This window comes from Gymnoscopelus braueri (genome assembly GCF_963280865.1).
Source record: "Gymnoscopelus braueri genome assembly, chromosome: 16".
Lineage (NCBI taxonomy): Eukaryota > Metazoa > Chordata > Actinopteri > Myctophiformes > Myctophidae > Gymnoscopelus > Gymnoscopelus braueri.
Window position 1 is genome coordinate 44,952,407 of NC_137616.1, and position 16,649 is coordinate 44,969,055.

At 42.1% G+C, this 16,649-nt stretch overlaps 1 protein-coding gene across 2 annotated transcripts in view; it reads left to right on the forward strand.

Moving 5' to 3' along the window:
• bub1ba (BUB1 mitotic checkpoint serine/threonine kinase Ba) overlaps nt 1-16,649 on the forward strand; it is a 34,344-nt gene that overhangs the window by 11,964 nt on the left and 5,731 nt on the right. For both annotated transcript variants that reach the window (XM_080453775.1, XM_080453776.1), the window contains exons 10-19: nt 322-476; nt 1,495-1,601; nt 2,237-2,337; nt 2,877-2,956; nt 6,245-6,279; nt 6,521-6,695; nt 7,457-7,738; nt 12,412-12,537; nt 14,101-14,207; nt 15,565-15,732. In XM_080453775.1, the coding sequence (XP_080309901.1) occupies nt 322-476; nt 1,495-1,601; nt 2,237-2,337; nt 2,877-2,956; nt 6,245-6,279; nt 6,521-6,695; nt 7,457-7,738; nt 12,412-12,537; nt 14,101-14,207; nt 15,565-15,732 (1,336 nt within the window). The remainder of the gene's footprint in view (nt 1-321; nt 477-1,494; nt 1,602-2,236; nt 2,338-2,876; nt 2,957-6,244; nt 6,280-6,520; nt 6,696-7,456; nt 7,739-12,411; nt 12,538-14,100; nt 14,208-15,564; nt 15,733-16,649) is intronic.

Genomic DNA, 16,649 nt, shown 5'->3' on the forward strand with positions numbered 1-16,649 from the left:
ACACACACACACACACACACACACACACACACACACACACGCACACAAACAGTGTGAACACATTTTGTCAGTGTCACACGCCCAACATTGCTGATATTGTCTCTGTCTGTATTTCCATATTTTGTAAATTAATGCCCTACTTCGTCATACAAGAGTTTCTCTGTGAAAACGGCAGATCTACAAGCTCGCAACGCGTCGCAAATGCGACGCGTTGTGAGCTTGTAGATCTGCCGTTCTCACCGTTTCTTTAAAAAAAAGTAACAGTTTTGGAGACACAGAGGTTTTCCACTCGACCGCAACGATGCACTTTGTCCACCTCAGTTCCTTGGAGGAGGCGGGGCTTGAGGAAAGGGGCGGAGACAACGTGCGGCCTATGTACTGCAAGGAGCAGTTGAAGGGAGAGGCGGCGGTGGAGTTCAGCTTCGAGGAGCTGAGAGCCCAGATCTACTTTGACGGAAAGAAACGCCAAGTCGAAGGTACTGACAATCATGACATTTAAAGGGGAAGGTCACCCCCCAAAACCACTACCTCAGGAAGCCTTGAATTCATGGAGATGTGTTATTCTCTCCACATCCCTGATCCAATATCCCAGCGGTCCTCAACCTTTTCTGGATCACTTGGGTCCACTTGACAAATTGTGCAAGTGTTCGCGGCCGGTGGGCCGCGTTGCATTTTCAGAGCATGTTTTTTTTTAATCGATCAATCAATTGTGTTGCGGCTTGGATCAGTGGAACCTAGCGTTCTGTCACAAAGAGAACAAAACATTTTCCAGGTTTTAAAGAAAACAAAATACCATGTTAAAAAAAAAAAAAAAAAATTACATCGAGTAAATAGAGAGTCTTGTTATGAAACAAAAACTAAAAAAGCAGATAGAAAGAGGATAATTCAAGCTTTCCGTACAGCTGCCATGTTGGTGAGTTTAACGTCGTTTAATACAATCAGATAGGACTTTTCTGTTTGGATGTGTGGGCTGTCAAGGCCAGAAAGTAGTTTTTTGCCACTCAGTAGGCTTTCCCGCATAACTTCCGGGTACGATGATGTCATACGCATAGCCTCTATAGGAGGCCACCTTAGAACTATATACAAATAAAATAGATTTATGAACTCCAAAACAACGCTTACGTAATCCAAGGAAGACTTCACTGAGGAGACTATAAGTGAATGTTTTAAATATAGCATTGGAGGAGTAGTTCACCAAAAAAAACGTTTCTATCAATTACACACCCCGTGAAGCCTTGAATTCATGGAGATTTTTTAGTTTTTGTCGCATTCATGAGCCAATAATTTGATGACCAGGGCATCGGTATTATTGGATGACGTCATTTCCGGTTCTATCCTTCTCTAGCAGTGAAGAAATCATTCATAGGTTGGCGAAGAGCACCCTCTAGCATAATCACTAAAGACATGATTTATTTTTAATGGACGCATATATGCGTCTTTGGCAGGCAATGTGTTAATAGTTGTGTGTGTGTGTGTGTGTGTGTGTTCCCTCAGAGAGACTCGCTCAGGTTGAGCAGGAAAAACTACGTCTTAAAGAGATACTGATCAGGAGGTCACAGCAGGAAGTCGCAGCAGGCCCCGCCCCCCTACACCTCTCACAGGTACGTAGACCGCACCCACCGCCAGCCGTGTAATGCTCCATAAAGCTCCGCAAAGACCCGCCCTCGGAAACGCCCCGCCTGCCTCTGATTGGCCTTAACGCAGGGAGAGCCTGGCGAGTTGGGGCAAACGCTCCCTACGACATCATTTACGATTTTTCTGCCTATCGGTACGTAACTCGGACGGGGCTGAGTAGTCTCAAAGCGAACATCGCAACGTTCGGCATAGCAACTCGCACGCTTTGGCGCCCTCAGGCTGCCTTAACGTGGCTCAAGTTCGCTTGAGACTGAGCCCCTCCGTCGCGGTCCAAAACCGTACTTTATCGACGGCGAAAAAGAGGTTGGAGGGGCGTTTCAGAGGCAGGCGGGGCGTTTCCAAGGGCGGGTCTTTGCGGAGCTTGTATGTATTATGGATATTATGGAAAAAGTACTCCGATGTACCACTGCCCCCTTGTGGATGTGTGGAAGGTTCAACCCTGCCCCCATCGCTGTGATTGGACGTTTCACTAGGAAATACGTCATAATACGGACATTTAAATCCTCGAAATATTATTGCATGTAGGATAGAGGGGTTTAAATTAATGTCTTTATGTAGGACAGTGAGGTTTAAATAAATGTGGTGTTGATCATGTTTCCAGGCGTCCAGATCAGAGAGCGGTGAGATGGAGGAACAGCTGTCCGTCCCCTTTACGGTCTATGAAGACATGCAAGACGAGTCTACACACACACAACATGCTGGGTACACACACACACACACACACACACACACACACACACACACACTAGAAGGTTTATTTGTCTGTAAGACTGATTTCAGTCTTATTTTTTTTTCTATCCCACGACTTTGCAACCCTTTTTCACCCAGTGCCAATTGTCTAAGTGATCCTGGGTGCTACACTCCCCCCGCCAGCTTAAGGAGCCCAGAGCCGAGCTATATTTGTCCATATGTGTTCAAATACAATGTCCATATATTTGCCAGAGAATCACTGTTTACTCATTAATATCCATATATAATAATATTTTTTTCCCTTTAAAAAACCTGCACTATCCACATGTTTCAAACAGATTATTTTTGTTTTGCTAAATAGTTACTGTGTCTATTTTAAATCATTCAATCGTAAATCATCAAATAGTATCGTATCGCCACGAATGAACCAATATCGTCCATGTATCGTATCATCAACCATGTATCGTGACGTGTATCGAATCGCTGTTAAAATGTAGTATTACACCCCTGATCGGTATGGGATCAACTCTTACTTTAATCCCTGCATACAGGTACAAGCAGCGAGGTGCAGGTGGGGCCTCACAGGAAGGCAGCTTGCATGAGGCGCGGCGTTTTCGGCCTCCACAACCAGGTAATGCCTTTTAACACAGCAAGACCGGGAACGCAGAACTGTGTCATTTTAGATTTGAGCTTTATTTTTTTAATCCACAAAATTTGTGCAAATCTTTGAATCTTTGATATTTTTTTTACTCAAATCTTTGCTTTCTGGGGGATTCTACAAATGTCTTCTAAATCCTAACAGTTATTACTATGATTTTTTAAACTTATGTTGCTATGATATCAGTGGTTCTCTAACTTTTTTTCATGTCAAGGACCCCCAAAATGATATGTATTTGTATGTGGACCCCCCCATCTCAAAATGTTTTGTTCCAGGGACCCCCAGAAGCAAAGATTTGAGTTAAAGATGTATATTTATATAGATTTGCACACATTTTCATGATTAAAAAAAAAAGAAAATAGATAAGATAATTGTAAAAGAAAAGTAATTTATTAAATTATTCCCCCTTTTATGCCAGGGGAAATAAATACATTTTCATTATAAAAAAAAACTGTTCCAAATCTTCAGCCTGGTATGCAGATAACCAACACACCAACATAGCAGTAAAAATGCATGCTTCACAAGAACAAATATCGCCTTCTGCCATCTGCGAATGTCATCTTATTTGCAGATATGCCGATGGCAGTGAATATCGGCCGATACATCAGTGCATCCCTACTGTAAAATCCTCTGTTAATTTAACACAGTACAGTACAAATAGAACCAAATGGACCCGTAAGGGCCATTTGTACACTCTCAAGGTCCTTACACACCGGGGCGATTTTTTTTCATCCGAATAATACGTTTTTCTTTTAACCCTTATAAAGTCAATGCAAGCTTCCACACCAGTTTCGCGGAGCAAAAAAAGCGTCTTTTAATTATTCGGAACGAGTCCGAATTTTGCGTATATTCGCATATTTGCTGGTGTGTAACCGCCTTCAGAGTTACAGACCTGTAAGGGTCCATTTGGTTCCATTTGTACACTCTCAGAGTTACAGACCTGTAAGGTTCCATTTGTACACTCTCAGAGTTACAGACCTGTAAGGTTCCATTTGTACACTCTCAGAGTTACAGACCTGTAAGGGTCCATTTGGACCCCTTGGTGGTCCCCAGGCCCTACGTTGAGAACCACTGCTATACAGACCTAGTTTGAAAATGTTCTGTTCTAAACTAAAATCTAAAATATAGCAAATATAAACATATGATATAGCAAATGCTTATATTTTTATGTCGTCACAGCATCGTGTAGGCTTGTTCAATGTAAGCAGGGGTCTACATATGGCATAACATTGTGTTACAGATGAAACATTTTTCATACATTTCATAACCATAGATACGTTTCATCGACTTGTTTGACAGCAATGTCATCAGTGTTGTCTTAATGTGTTTGTTTATCTTTTCTATTAATATGTTGGATTCATGTTAAAGGTATAGTTCACCCAAAAAGGTTGGAGACCATGGAGACTTGAATTCATGGATATTTTGTTGTTTTTGTCACACATTCCTAAGGTGATGACCAGCGGACCGGTAGGCAGCGGTTCCGGTAGGAGACACAAAGGGAGACTCTTTGTGTCTCCTACCGGAACCGCTGCCGGTCATCAAATGATTGGCTTAGGAATGCAACCATGGGGTGACTAATCCATAGGAAAAAAAAGTCATTTTGGGGGGGAACTATCCCTGTATTTTCAGGCATTTAACCACTTAAACCCTCAATACTTCCGAAAATAACACATTTACAGCAAAACAATTAACGACCCCTACAGCTAGAGAAACCCTCCCTCCCTGATACACTTCTTTGTGAACCATTATCAGCTCCAAAGTGTTTTAACACATTGGGTGCCAGAGGTTTATTAAAATATCATACGTTCAGTGCCGGCTATTCTTCCATCCACTTACGTTGATATGTTTCGTGTTGTAGAAGCCCCGACGCGGAAGTGCATGTAAACAAAGCGTGCGTGCGTGCGAGACGGCGGAGGGTCCCGACTAACGCCTGGAACAATAATATTTCTAACGCGACCCTCCATTGCAGAGTGATCGCCGATCGAAAATGGCTCGCTTCCACCACGTTAAAAAGAAATGGAGATATTAAGCTTTTAGTCAAGGAGTTAACATTGGAGCGGCCGACCGGAAGGATTTTTTGACATGGATCCACATCCGGCCTCTCCTTCTCAGAAACTCCTTGGATGATCCCAAAGTTTCGTTAGAGCGCCCCACGTATACAAATAAAATTGGGTCAAAAAACGGTCCGGACCGTTTTCGGCACTCCTCGTTTGGATTCTCAAAAACGGTCCGGACCGTTTTTGGCACACAAAGTGTTTTAACAGTAGTACACACTGAACTCTATAAAAGCTCCAAGGTTTGCATTGAGAAAGAATACACACATCGGTGTATAATGTTTATCTATCATAGTTTGCCCAATGGAAAATACCCGATTTCACAGCTATACAACTCATGCAAAATGTATACTCCATCATATGATGGAAAATACAAAACTTGGCCTTTTGGCTCTGTACTTGGTATGCTCCGTTTGACCTCTACACCAAAGAATAGGGATGCTGCTAGGGTTCAAGTGGTTAATGTAAAACAAAACAAACGACAGCAAACAGTTCCTATCACACAAATAATTGGTGCCCACCTTATCCTCTATTGAAGATCACTGATATAGGCTTTATGTGGTTAACAACATTAAGACCTGGAACGCATCTGTGTCATTTTTAGATTTGAGCTAAAAAACATTATTTTACACTCTGGCTATTCAAAAATAGCAGATCTACAAGCTCGTAGCGCGGCACTCGTGAAAATGTGTGCAAATCTTTGAATATATATATATATATATTTTTTTTTAAAGCAAACATTTTTAACTCAAATCTTTGCTTCTGGGGGGTCCCTGGAACAACATATTTTGAGATGGGGTGCCGGCCAAATGCATATAATTTTGGGGGTCCTTGGCATGAAAAAGATTAAGTACCACTGATATAGCAACATACGTTTTTCAGAAAACTGTTAGGATTTAGGAGACATTTGTAGAATCGGCTTCAGGTTTTAATGGGTTAATGTCACAAGTCTAACCTGTGTGTGTTCAGATATATAAAAAGTGTGTGAATGAATGATATCTAAACATTATGATGTGTGTGTGTGTGTGTGTATATATAAAAAGTGTATGAATGAATGAATGATATCTAAACATTATGATGTGTGTGTGTGTGTGTGTGTGTGTGTGTGTGTGTGTGTGTGTGTGTGTTCAGATGTATAAAATGTGCGCGTACGCACACTTGCATGCATGTTCAGATATCTAAACATTGTGGTGTGTGTTTTTTTAAGGTGCAGTGAACTCTGAGCTCTCCATGAATAATAAGGTTGGTTTCTTTAAATAAAACCTCTCTTCATCTGTCTTTATTGTTCACTTATCAACAGTGGCGGAAAAAGTACTCACATTTTTTACTTAGTAAAAGTATCAATACTGCAATGTAGAAATACTCTGTAAAAGTCCGGAATTCAAAATGTACTTGAGTAAAAGTATTGGCATCAAAATGTGCCTAAAGTACTCGCAGTGATCAATACACTGTGTGTGTTTGATCCCTCCCTCGCTCTCTCCAGAGTTTTCCAGAGAAGACGGAGTCTATGAGTGAGGAGATGACGGTGTACGGCTACCAGAACAAGACCCTGTTTTCCGTTCCTGACAACACCTGCGACTTTGCCGCGGCCGCCAAGATGGCGTCGACTCCCTGCAACAGAGCCGCAAGCCAGAGGCCACCGCGTACACCTAACACAGGTTAATAATACAAATAAATAATAACAATGCATTATATCGCTTTTACACATTATTATTTTTTCGTTATTCACTCAGAACCAGGAGAACGCAAATCCAAAGACTTGCTGCTCCATTCACTTCCCTGTTAAAATATTAGGGAAATATTCTGTATCTCGGCTCCTGTGTTTTACTATGTATTTTTGGCAAAACATCCAAATTCTACGAGATCCCTGTGCGTGTAACGAGAGGGATCACCGTGCGGACAGTGCTCACAGAAAATATTTCATGATTTTTCAAAGGTAGGTAAAAAACACTAGTTTTCGCTGGCACTGGGGTGACACTTACAATTTCAATCTGTCAGTTAAAGAGTTAATTAAAGAGCTGAAGAGACTGGGAGACTCCTGTTACTGAACAGAAATGTAATTTTCAGGTCGGGATACCAATGCTATCCAATCAGGAGAGGGAACTCATACAGGATAAACAAAGTGAAATTGGAAGTGATGACACAAAGACATGAGCAGACACAATTGGAACTGGAACACCATACATTTAAAGTTGATAAATGGGTACTCTCTCCTGATTGTTCACCCACCTGAACATTTATTTTCTGTTTACTAAAGAGCTGGATATCAATGAATACTTTAAACATTTTAACAAAAATGTTTTTGTTAAAAGGATAAAGTATTTTTAACCAAAAATATAACTTACCCTACCTTCTTAACCGTTGCGGCCCAAATGGCATTGATTTAGGTATATTATAATGCATTTAGTTTTGTGCGTAGCTTCCCGGGGAGGCCTAACTGAGGACCTGACGGAGCACCGGCGATCACAGGCGGCGGCGAGCCAACCTCCCTGCGACGAGACTCCGCCTCCTCAGCCTGACTCCGCCCCCGGCGCCACGCAGCAGCGGCTCCAGCTGAGCCCCATCCACGAGATGTCGCAGGAGGGCTGGAGCAGCTCCGCCTCCGCGGCCTCTGGCCCCGCCTCCTCGCTGTCGTCGTCGTCGTCGACCGCGCCCACCGCCACCCGACTGGAGGAGAGCATAGACCACGCCCACTCTACTGGTACACACACTAAAAGCCACGCCCACTCTACTGGTACACACACTAAAAGCCACGCCCACTCTACTGGTACACACACTAAAGGCCAACACATACATACCAGTGTTAAAGGTTCTATGACATTCATTTTCACTTTTTTTTTATTTTTTATGTTTTTTGGGGGGTTTTATGACCTCCAAAAATCTGAACTTTGAACATTCAGTGGATTATCTGTGGTCTGGGGTTTTCTGAATAATTAGGCTGAAAAGTAATCTCAGCTTGGCCCTTCGGCAGTGAGGTCACAGCTGATTAATCCCGCCCACTCTCCTCCTCGCCCCTCCCCTTTCCTTTGGGGGGGGGCGGAGCAGAGGCGATGATTGACAGGCAAAATCCCTCACCAGCAACACCCGCAGGCAAGATTTATTTTTTCATTGCAGTTGAAAAGGCTTTAGAAATGTAAGAGAAAAACACCTGCCATGGCTCAATGGAGTGGATCTTTTTTGTTAAAACTTTCTATACACGTTTGAAGGACCATGACAAAGACTTTTAATGTGTGGTAAAACTGAACATCATTAAACCTTTAAAGGGATTCTAGGCAACTTCAGAGATAAAAAAAAGGGAAAAAAATGTCGTGTTAAACACCGCCCCTCTACCCCCCCCCTCCTCCTCCTCATCAGCAGTTTGTTTCCCGACCACCAGGGGGTGACGCAGGGGGGACTTCTGAACGGGCTTGCCGAAAATAAGTTGCTTTATTCGGATACAATGCGTGTCAGTGCCCGCCCCTGCCGGTACTCTGATTTTTTTTTTTTAAATAGGCTCCGTCATGATTAATTGACCACATATATGAAGTTAAACAACTAAATTCTATCAAAACGCTATCTTAAAAGTAAATTCCGTACCTCAAAAAAGAAGTTTTAGAGCGTTTTAAAACCGAAAGTAAAATATAAATAGTAGAGAAAATACGGATTTCAGAAAGAGGTCTGTGTTTCAATGCAGTCATTATATAGTGGCTGATAGATAAATATTTTTAAATTTAGGCTTAAAGTTACCTAGAATCCCTTTAAAGAAAGAGCGCACTGGTTTCGCAAAATGTACTGTAACAGCTCTGATGTCACTGTGATGTCACTGTGATGTCACTGTGATGTCACTGTGATGTCACAGTGATGTCATTGTGACGTCACTCTACACGGCTCTATATCTAGAAAAAACAGAACGGGAGCACAGCTACAAGAGGCAATACTGACCCAACCCTGGTCTACCGAGAGTGATTTTAACAACCAAGGATCCAACGTAAACATTCTAAAGGAGGGAGTTTTACCACAACTTGACTAACGTGATTTCCTGTCTTGAGCAGCAAGGGTGTTTGCAGCTTCACTCAAGAGAACCAAAATGGCTTCCCTGGTGTCCTTTTCGGAAGAGGATTTCTCCTGTTCCGTGTGCCATGACGTATTTAAAGATCCCGTCCTCCTGTCGTGTAGCCACAGCTTCTGCAATGCCTGTCTGCAGGAGTGGTGGAGACGTCGGGGAAATAAAGCAATGTCCACTTTTGTAAGACGACGAACAAAATCAAACATCCACCCTGCAACCTGGCTTTGAAGAACCTGTGCGAGACGTTCCTGTCGAAGAAACGTCAGGAAACGGATGCGGCCGTGGTTCCGAAACCTCCGAACAGAACGCCTGAAAGGAAACGTTGGACAATGGACGCGGCCGTGGAATCGGAGGAATCCGAGACGGATGTTTGGTTCCGACTTTATCTTCTATCTTCTAACGCTTTGAACAAAAACGGGGAACGTCGGAAAACGCATGCAGCCGAGGAGTCGGACTCCTCCACCTCCTCCTCCTCAACCCCTTGTTCTTCCTTGTCCCCCTACTCCTCTTCCTCTGAGGAGTTTGATTGATTGAATATTCTATTAGACAGAAATGTGTTGCCAGATTCTGTGAGAGAAACAAGCAACCAGGTCTAGGAAAACCAGCCCAAAAGAAGCGACTATGGGCCACATGAGCACTTTAACACATACATCAGCTATTTGAAAATAGCAGATCTACAAGCTCACAACGCGTCGCATCGCGTTGTGAGCTTGTAGATCGGCTATTTTCAAATAAAATCTTGCGGGGAAATTATAATAAGCAGATCTGGCAACCCTGAAAACGGCAGGAGTACAGTCAACACTTTAGTCTAAAAACACCCAAAAAAGTCCTTGCGGTCTTGACCTACCGACTGACTTCAAACTCTGCACGCATGCCCCCTGGCGCGCCCCAGCGAATGCCGTGCCCGCCATTGAGTCGGTCAGATCGGCGGTTGTCTGGAACCGCCGATCCAACCGATACACCCAAAGAAAGGCATACAATATATGGTAAATGGTGCATTTGTATAGCGCTTTTATCCAAAGCGCTTTACATAGATTGTGCATTACATTCATCCATTCACACACTTTCATACACCGATGGCGGAGGAAACCATGCAAGGCACCAACCTGCTCATCGGGAGCAATTAGGGGTTCAGTGTCTTGCTCAAGGACGCTTCGACACTAACTCTGGGGGAGCACCCTGGGAACCTTGCGATTTCCAGTTCACTCTACCCGGCCACTCTACCCCTGAGCCACTGCCGCCCCATATTATGGATATATGGCCCCATATATGGAGATCCGGTTGTCTAGAACCGCTGATCCGACAGATATGCCCTTAATGTTTGATGACTGATGACATCAGGCAACTCCATACATGAGCATAAAACGGACACGGGCAGACCGACAGGTACAGATCTTCAAATATGGGTATAAAAGAGACACACACAGACAGACAGACAGACGTGTGTAAACAAGGGAACCAGGGGACCTGGTACTGCCAGAACCCTAGTGGTTGAAATCTGAATGGTTTCTAAACTACGTCACGCTAAGCTTGGCCAATCAAAAAGAGAGACGTGTAAGAAAACGATTTCGTCCATATTGCAAAAGGGGACCGTAAAGCCTCATGTAGGCCCGACCCCCTGGGTCTGGCAAAAAGCAAGGCTAAAACTGCAAATCCCAATATATGGAGTACCCTGATGTCATTCACGCGATGTCGTAGTACTGACGTCATAGACTGGCCTAGAGTACATGTTTGGCCATGCCTGAGACATAACTCCATATATGGGCATGCAAGGGACACAGACAGATGCTGAAATCTCCATATATGGGAATTAAATTACACAGGCAACGGGTATTGCGAAACTGGTTGGGGCATACATTTCCAACGTGCATAGTTCTCGAGTCAGTAAGTAATAAAACATTTAAAAAAATATATATATATATGTATAGCACTATTTAACACTTTTTAAACAGAAGTTACAAAGTGCAGCACAGAGAATCACATCAGGGGATACAGAATTGCTAATAAAAGGGTAACCGATAAAAATTACTAATGCGACATTGAAAATTATAGGGAGACTTGAGCTCAACACGATAATAAAATAGTATTTAATAGGGCTTAGGTTTTAATCAGCCAGCCTTATCGAGTGAGTCGTTATATATATTAAATAATATATAATTATAACTATTAGATATAATAATTTCTTTATTTTTTTCATTTTGATTCATTTATATATATATATATATATATATATATGCAAAATGTGAAAATAAAAATTAACTTAAAAAAGAGATTGGCATGTCAGTACAGTAACTATCCGGCCACGATTACGTTAGACAAATGAGACCGGAATGTTTGTACTCATTTTGTGTAGTTGTAATCAAAGTCACCAGTTGGTCAGATTTTGGTGGGCTCCCCTCCATACATAGTTGCGTGCCAGTGTTGTGCATCGAAACGTAGCCGATATAGAAGCACACAATGCGTGGCAGCGCAACACATTGTGTGCTTGTAGATCGGCTATTTATCGGCTGTTTTTTTTTATTAAAAAATCCATCTTAATCCATGGTCGGATCGTGTGTGTAAACAAACACGATCCATGCACCAACCCCCAGAGGGTTAAGTTTTCAGAGGCGAGCTGTAGTGAGCCATATATACCGGCAATAATGCACGTATCCCCCCCCCTCCCCACTCCCGCTGGCCACAGAACATTTATATATATTCTGATCGCGTGTCAGACCGTTGGTAAACACAAAGGGACTGTTCGTCGTCCAGAGAAAAGAAAATATAACCAGAGCTTTCCCTTGGTTTTTTAATACCATGTGAAAACTACGCTGTCTAGCCAAAACCAGGGCAAAACCAGTTAACTCAAGATAAAACCGGAAACAGGAAACGGATAATGCTATTTCCGCATTCCGGGTGAGTGGGAAAGTGAGTGGAAAGGAACCTGATGACGGATGTTACAGAGAACAGCGCGATCGTTTATTAAACCACAAAAAAACACAATCTTGTTTTTCTCGTCGACGGCATGCAACGCCATTGCAGAGAAAAACGGCAGGCAAAGAGTTAAATATAGTATATCATATGATAAAATATTCAAATATATTTTTACACAGAAACAAATGTTTTATGGTCCTGATTCACCAGAAGCCTGGATGGCTTAGTTCCAGGCGTAAAAAATATTTTCGGAAATCTCTATGGGGAAAAATGAGCTTTCGGATTGTGTGATACCACAAAATGGCCGCCACTGCTATACCCTATAGAGTTGGGGTTAAACATGGCTTTAAAATGGCTCACAAGTATAGTAATACACGCGCGTGTGTGTGTGTGTGTGTGTGTGTCTGTGTCTCCAGCTGTCAATCCCTGCAGTGTGGACGTGAGGAAGCTCATAGTGGATCAAAGTGACATCACTTCCTCCCCGAACTTCCACTCTGAGCGCACTGCCATGCCCACAATACAGGATGGTCAACTAACCCTAGGTAATATGTGATGATGATGATGTTGTTGTTAATAATAATTAACTAATCATCCCTCACAAATATAGGATGGTGCATTGTTTCTATGTACAGATTATTATTGTTATTAATTCCCACAAATATATGATGGTGCATTGATACTAAGGACAGATTATTATTATTTTTTACTATTATTACAAAAACTATATATCATTATAAATGAACTAATGTTCCCCCACATACAGGATGACATACAGTACATCTAGTACAAGGGCAACCGGAACAGTGTGCACCTGAGAACTCCAGTCATTTTATTTATTTATATTTGTATTTACATATAACACATGTATTTAATGACATTTAAGGCCTGCTATGTCTACAGTTGCTACACATTGATGTGTATAGCCAGTCGTTGTGGACATAAACAAGTTGAAGGGTAAATTTAGGTCTGGTAATGATGTTCAAATCATGTATCCTTTCAATTATTCCGACCGTTTTCCAAAACATACATTTATTTATTTTTGACATTTGACATTGAGGCATAGAGTTATAATATATCTAGAGGGCGGATTGCCCCGCCCCCCATTTATTTTTGACATTTGACATTGAGGCATAGTTATAATATATCTAGAGGGCGGATTGCCCCGCCCCCAGCTATTAATTTCTATTAAAGTGCTCAGTGGCGTTTTGAAGCACCCGGAAGTAAGAATAGGAACCAATATGGAACCAATATGGAACCAATATGAACCCATGGATCGTGACGCGTCGTGAGCATGCGCACAAAACGGGAGACGAACGCGCAATAGCATTTAAGTGCATTCTCAGATTTGACCACCAGGCTTGGCCGCCTCACTGTTCGACCGTAGTTCTGGGGGATTGCATTGAGGTGCCCACAAGTGCCGCGCTATGATCTTGTAGATCTGCAATTTTTTGGAAAAATCTTGGAAATTTTGTGCAAATCTTTGAATATTTATATATATTTTTAAAGCAATCTAATCTTTGCTTCTACAAATGTCTTCTAAATAAAAAATAATTATTTTTTTTTACCCCCATTTCAAAATATTTTGTTCCAGGGACCCACAGAAGTTGTAGGTTGAGTTAAAAATGTTCTCTTAAAAGAAAATACATATTCAAAGATTTGCACTTAATGTTCAAGTTTTTTCAAAAATAGCAGATCTACAAGCTCATAGCGTGGCACTCTGTGCTGCGCTATGAGCTATGAGCTTGTTTTTATCTAAAAATGACACAGATTATTTCCCGGTCTAAATAGTTTAAAGCCTCAGTCTGTGATTTCTTCACCTGGTTGGCAGTATGTAGAACAGTAGGAACAATATTACTAAAACATCATTATTTTACATCAATTATTGTGTTAATTGTTGAGGAAACGGCGCTAGTGTGACGGGGCTCCTTGCACACTGTTTCACAAATCGCACAAAGTAATATTGATACTTGAATACTTTGCTATTACTAGAGTACAGTAGCAGCTACTATTGGTAAGTAGCTACTGCCGTACACTAGTAATAGCAGAGTATCAATACTAGTGCTGGTAGTATTAATTATAATGTGTGACGTTTTGTTTCTCTCCAGGTTCACAGAGCTTCTATGTCCTGTCCCTGTGTGATTCTGCCAGTACCGCTGTCTACGCAGCACACACAACCAACCATGACAGTTGTGACATGAATGTGCTTTTAAAGGTAAAAATTACCATGAGGCCATGTGCCTTTTAAAGGTATAGAAGAGAGACATTGTGTTTTTAAAGGTATAAAACTACCTTGAGACCATGTGCTTTTAAAGGTATAAAACTACCTTAAGACCATGTGCTTTTAAAGGTAAAATCTACCATGAGACCACATGCTTTTAAAGGTATAGAAGGAGAGACGTGTTTTTTAAAGGTATAAAACTACCTTGAGACCATGTGCTTTTAAAGGTATAAAACTACCTTGAGACTAGGGATGGGGATGGGAGAACTGGTTCTGTCACGGAACCGATTCCGAAGTTATTGAGAACCGGAAATCAATAAGGTTTTGGCTTATCGATTCTTGCGGGACCTGACGCCATGTCTCGAGAGACAAGAGTTATGTCATTGAAAACAAATCACTGGCACAAAAATATGTCGTTCTAATAAAGCTTTTCCCGCCAACTATACAAAAAAAGGAAGATGAATTTAATAAGGCTCACATGTGCATATTGCTATAATGTTGCGCATCAGTTGATGGAACAAACTCCCCATTGCACTTAGAACTGTGCAGACTCACTCCCAATTTTCCGCCGTAATCTGAAGACTCACCTCTTCAGACTCCACCTTAGCATGTTATTTAGTCAAATGCAAGGTTCATTTGTTGACCAGAAAAACAAAGAAGGAAGCACTCATGTGCACGGTTCAGGCAGAAACTGTTTCTTTGAAAAGAATACCAGTGCTCTCTTTCATCCGTGAGCGTGTGTGTCACACACACTGAGGAAGGCCTGTGGGCCGAAACGTCCGGTTAATGAGCTGCTGCTAGGGGCAATAAGACCAGGGTATGGTTTGGGGGGATTAGGGTTTGAGATTAGGGGTTAGGGTTAACAGTAGTAGGTTCTAGAAATGCGTTCTCCGGCAGTGCCGGAATTCCGGAATTAGTCCGGAATAAAAAATTTACTTGAGTAAAAGACCAAAAGTATTGGTGTCAAAATGTACTTAAAAGTACCAAAAGTAAAAGTACAAAAATGTTTGAAAATAGCAGATCTAGAAGCTCACAACGTGTTGTGATGCGTTGTGAGCTTGTAGATCTGCTATTTTCAAATGGCTTAGGTATAAAATAGGGCTAAAGTGGTTAATGTGTGTTTTATGATGTAATAATTTATATCTGCAAAGTAACTAGTAACTAAAGCTGTCAAATAATTGTTTTGGAGTAAAAGTAGAATATTTGCTTCTGAGATGTAGTGGAGTAGAAAGTACCTCAAAATTGTACTTAAGTACAGTACTTGAGTAAATGTACTTAGTTACTTTACACCACTGCCTATAACGGTCTGTCTGTCTGTCTGTCTGTGTCCGTCCATCCGTCCGTGTTGCAGGTAGACAGTTGTCCCGTGCCGTGGGACTTCTACATGGCCAGCCGTCTGAGAGACAGACAGGCTGATGAAGACCCCCGGGCCCCGCCCCTCCCCGACGTCAGCTGTTTCCTCTTCCTGGACGGCTGTGTCACAGTGTACAAGCTCCCCCCGGAACACACACTGGACACCGTGAGTTCCACTTCCAACACATTGGGTGCCAAAACCCGGGAATTCACGGTTTTGCAAAGACGCACGTTGAGTGCCATAACCGGAGATCTCCGTGAGGCTATTTTTATCCTTTTTTTTTTTTTTTTTTCACAAGGGGCGGTCTCATGTGCAACTTTGGAATCACCCACGGTGCTTCTTAACATAGCGGTGGGACGGTAGCCACGTACATTTGCAACAGTTTTTTTTGTTTCTAAAATCTTTTCAAACCTGGCGATGCTTATGAACGAGCACCAGAGGGAGTGATGTTGCCCCGATCGGTAAAAATTGGGTGGATCGGTGGCTGTGGCTGTAGATCAGCTATTTTTTGCCGAAGAGATTTGGTGTAGAGCAGCCGGTCTTCAACAGGAGGTCCGTCCAAGACCCCAAGGGATCCTCAGAGTTACTACGATAGGGTCGCTAAATCATTATGTGATAGGATTTTTATTGTTATTTTTTTCATTAACCACTTGAACCATAGCATCCACATTCTGGGGGGAAGATTAGTCGGATATAGCAGATCTACAAGCTATCAGTAAAGAGGTTTGAGGTCAAGTTGGCACAATTGAGGGTTTAAAGGGAATCTAGGCAACATTAAGCCTAAATTTAAAAAATATTTATATATATATATTCTGCATTTTTCCCCCTCTATCAGCCACTATATAATAATGCTGGGTGTTTTCCTGCATTGAAACACAGTATTCTTTCTGAAATCCGTATTTTCCCTACTGTTTATGTTTTGACATCCGGGTATCCTGGACGTAAATGAAATGCACGCATGTGCGCGTCCGTGCGCGTCCGTGTCCTTGTGAACTGTTCGAGTGAAACCGAATGGAACCGAGTGCAGCCGACCAAAAATGGAACGAGCCGCCATTTTTTTCTGTGAGCAGTTTTTACTTTTT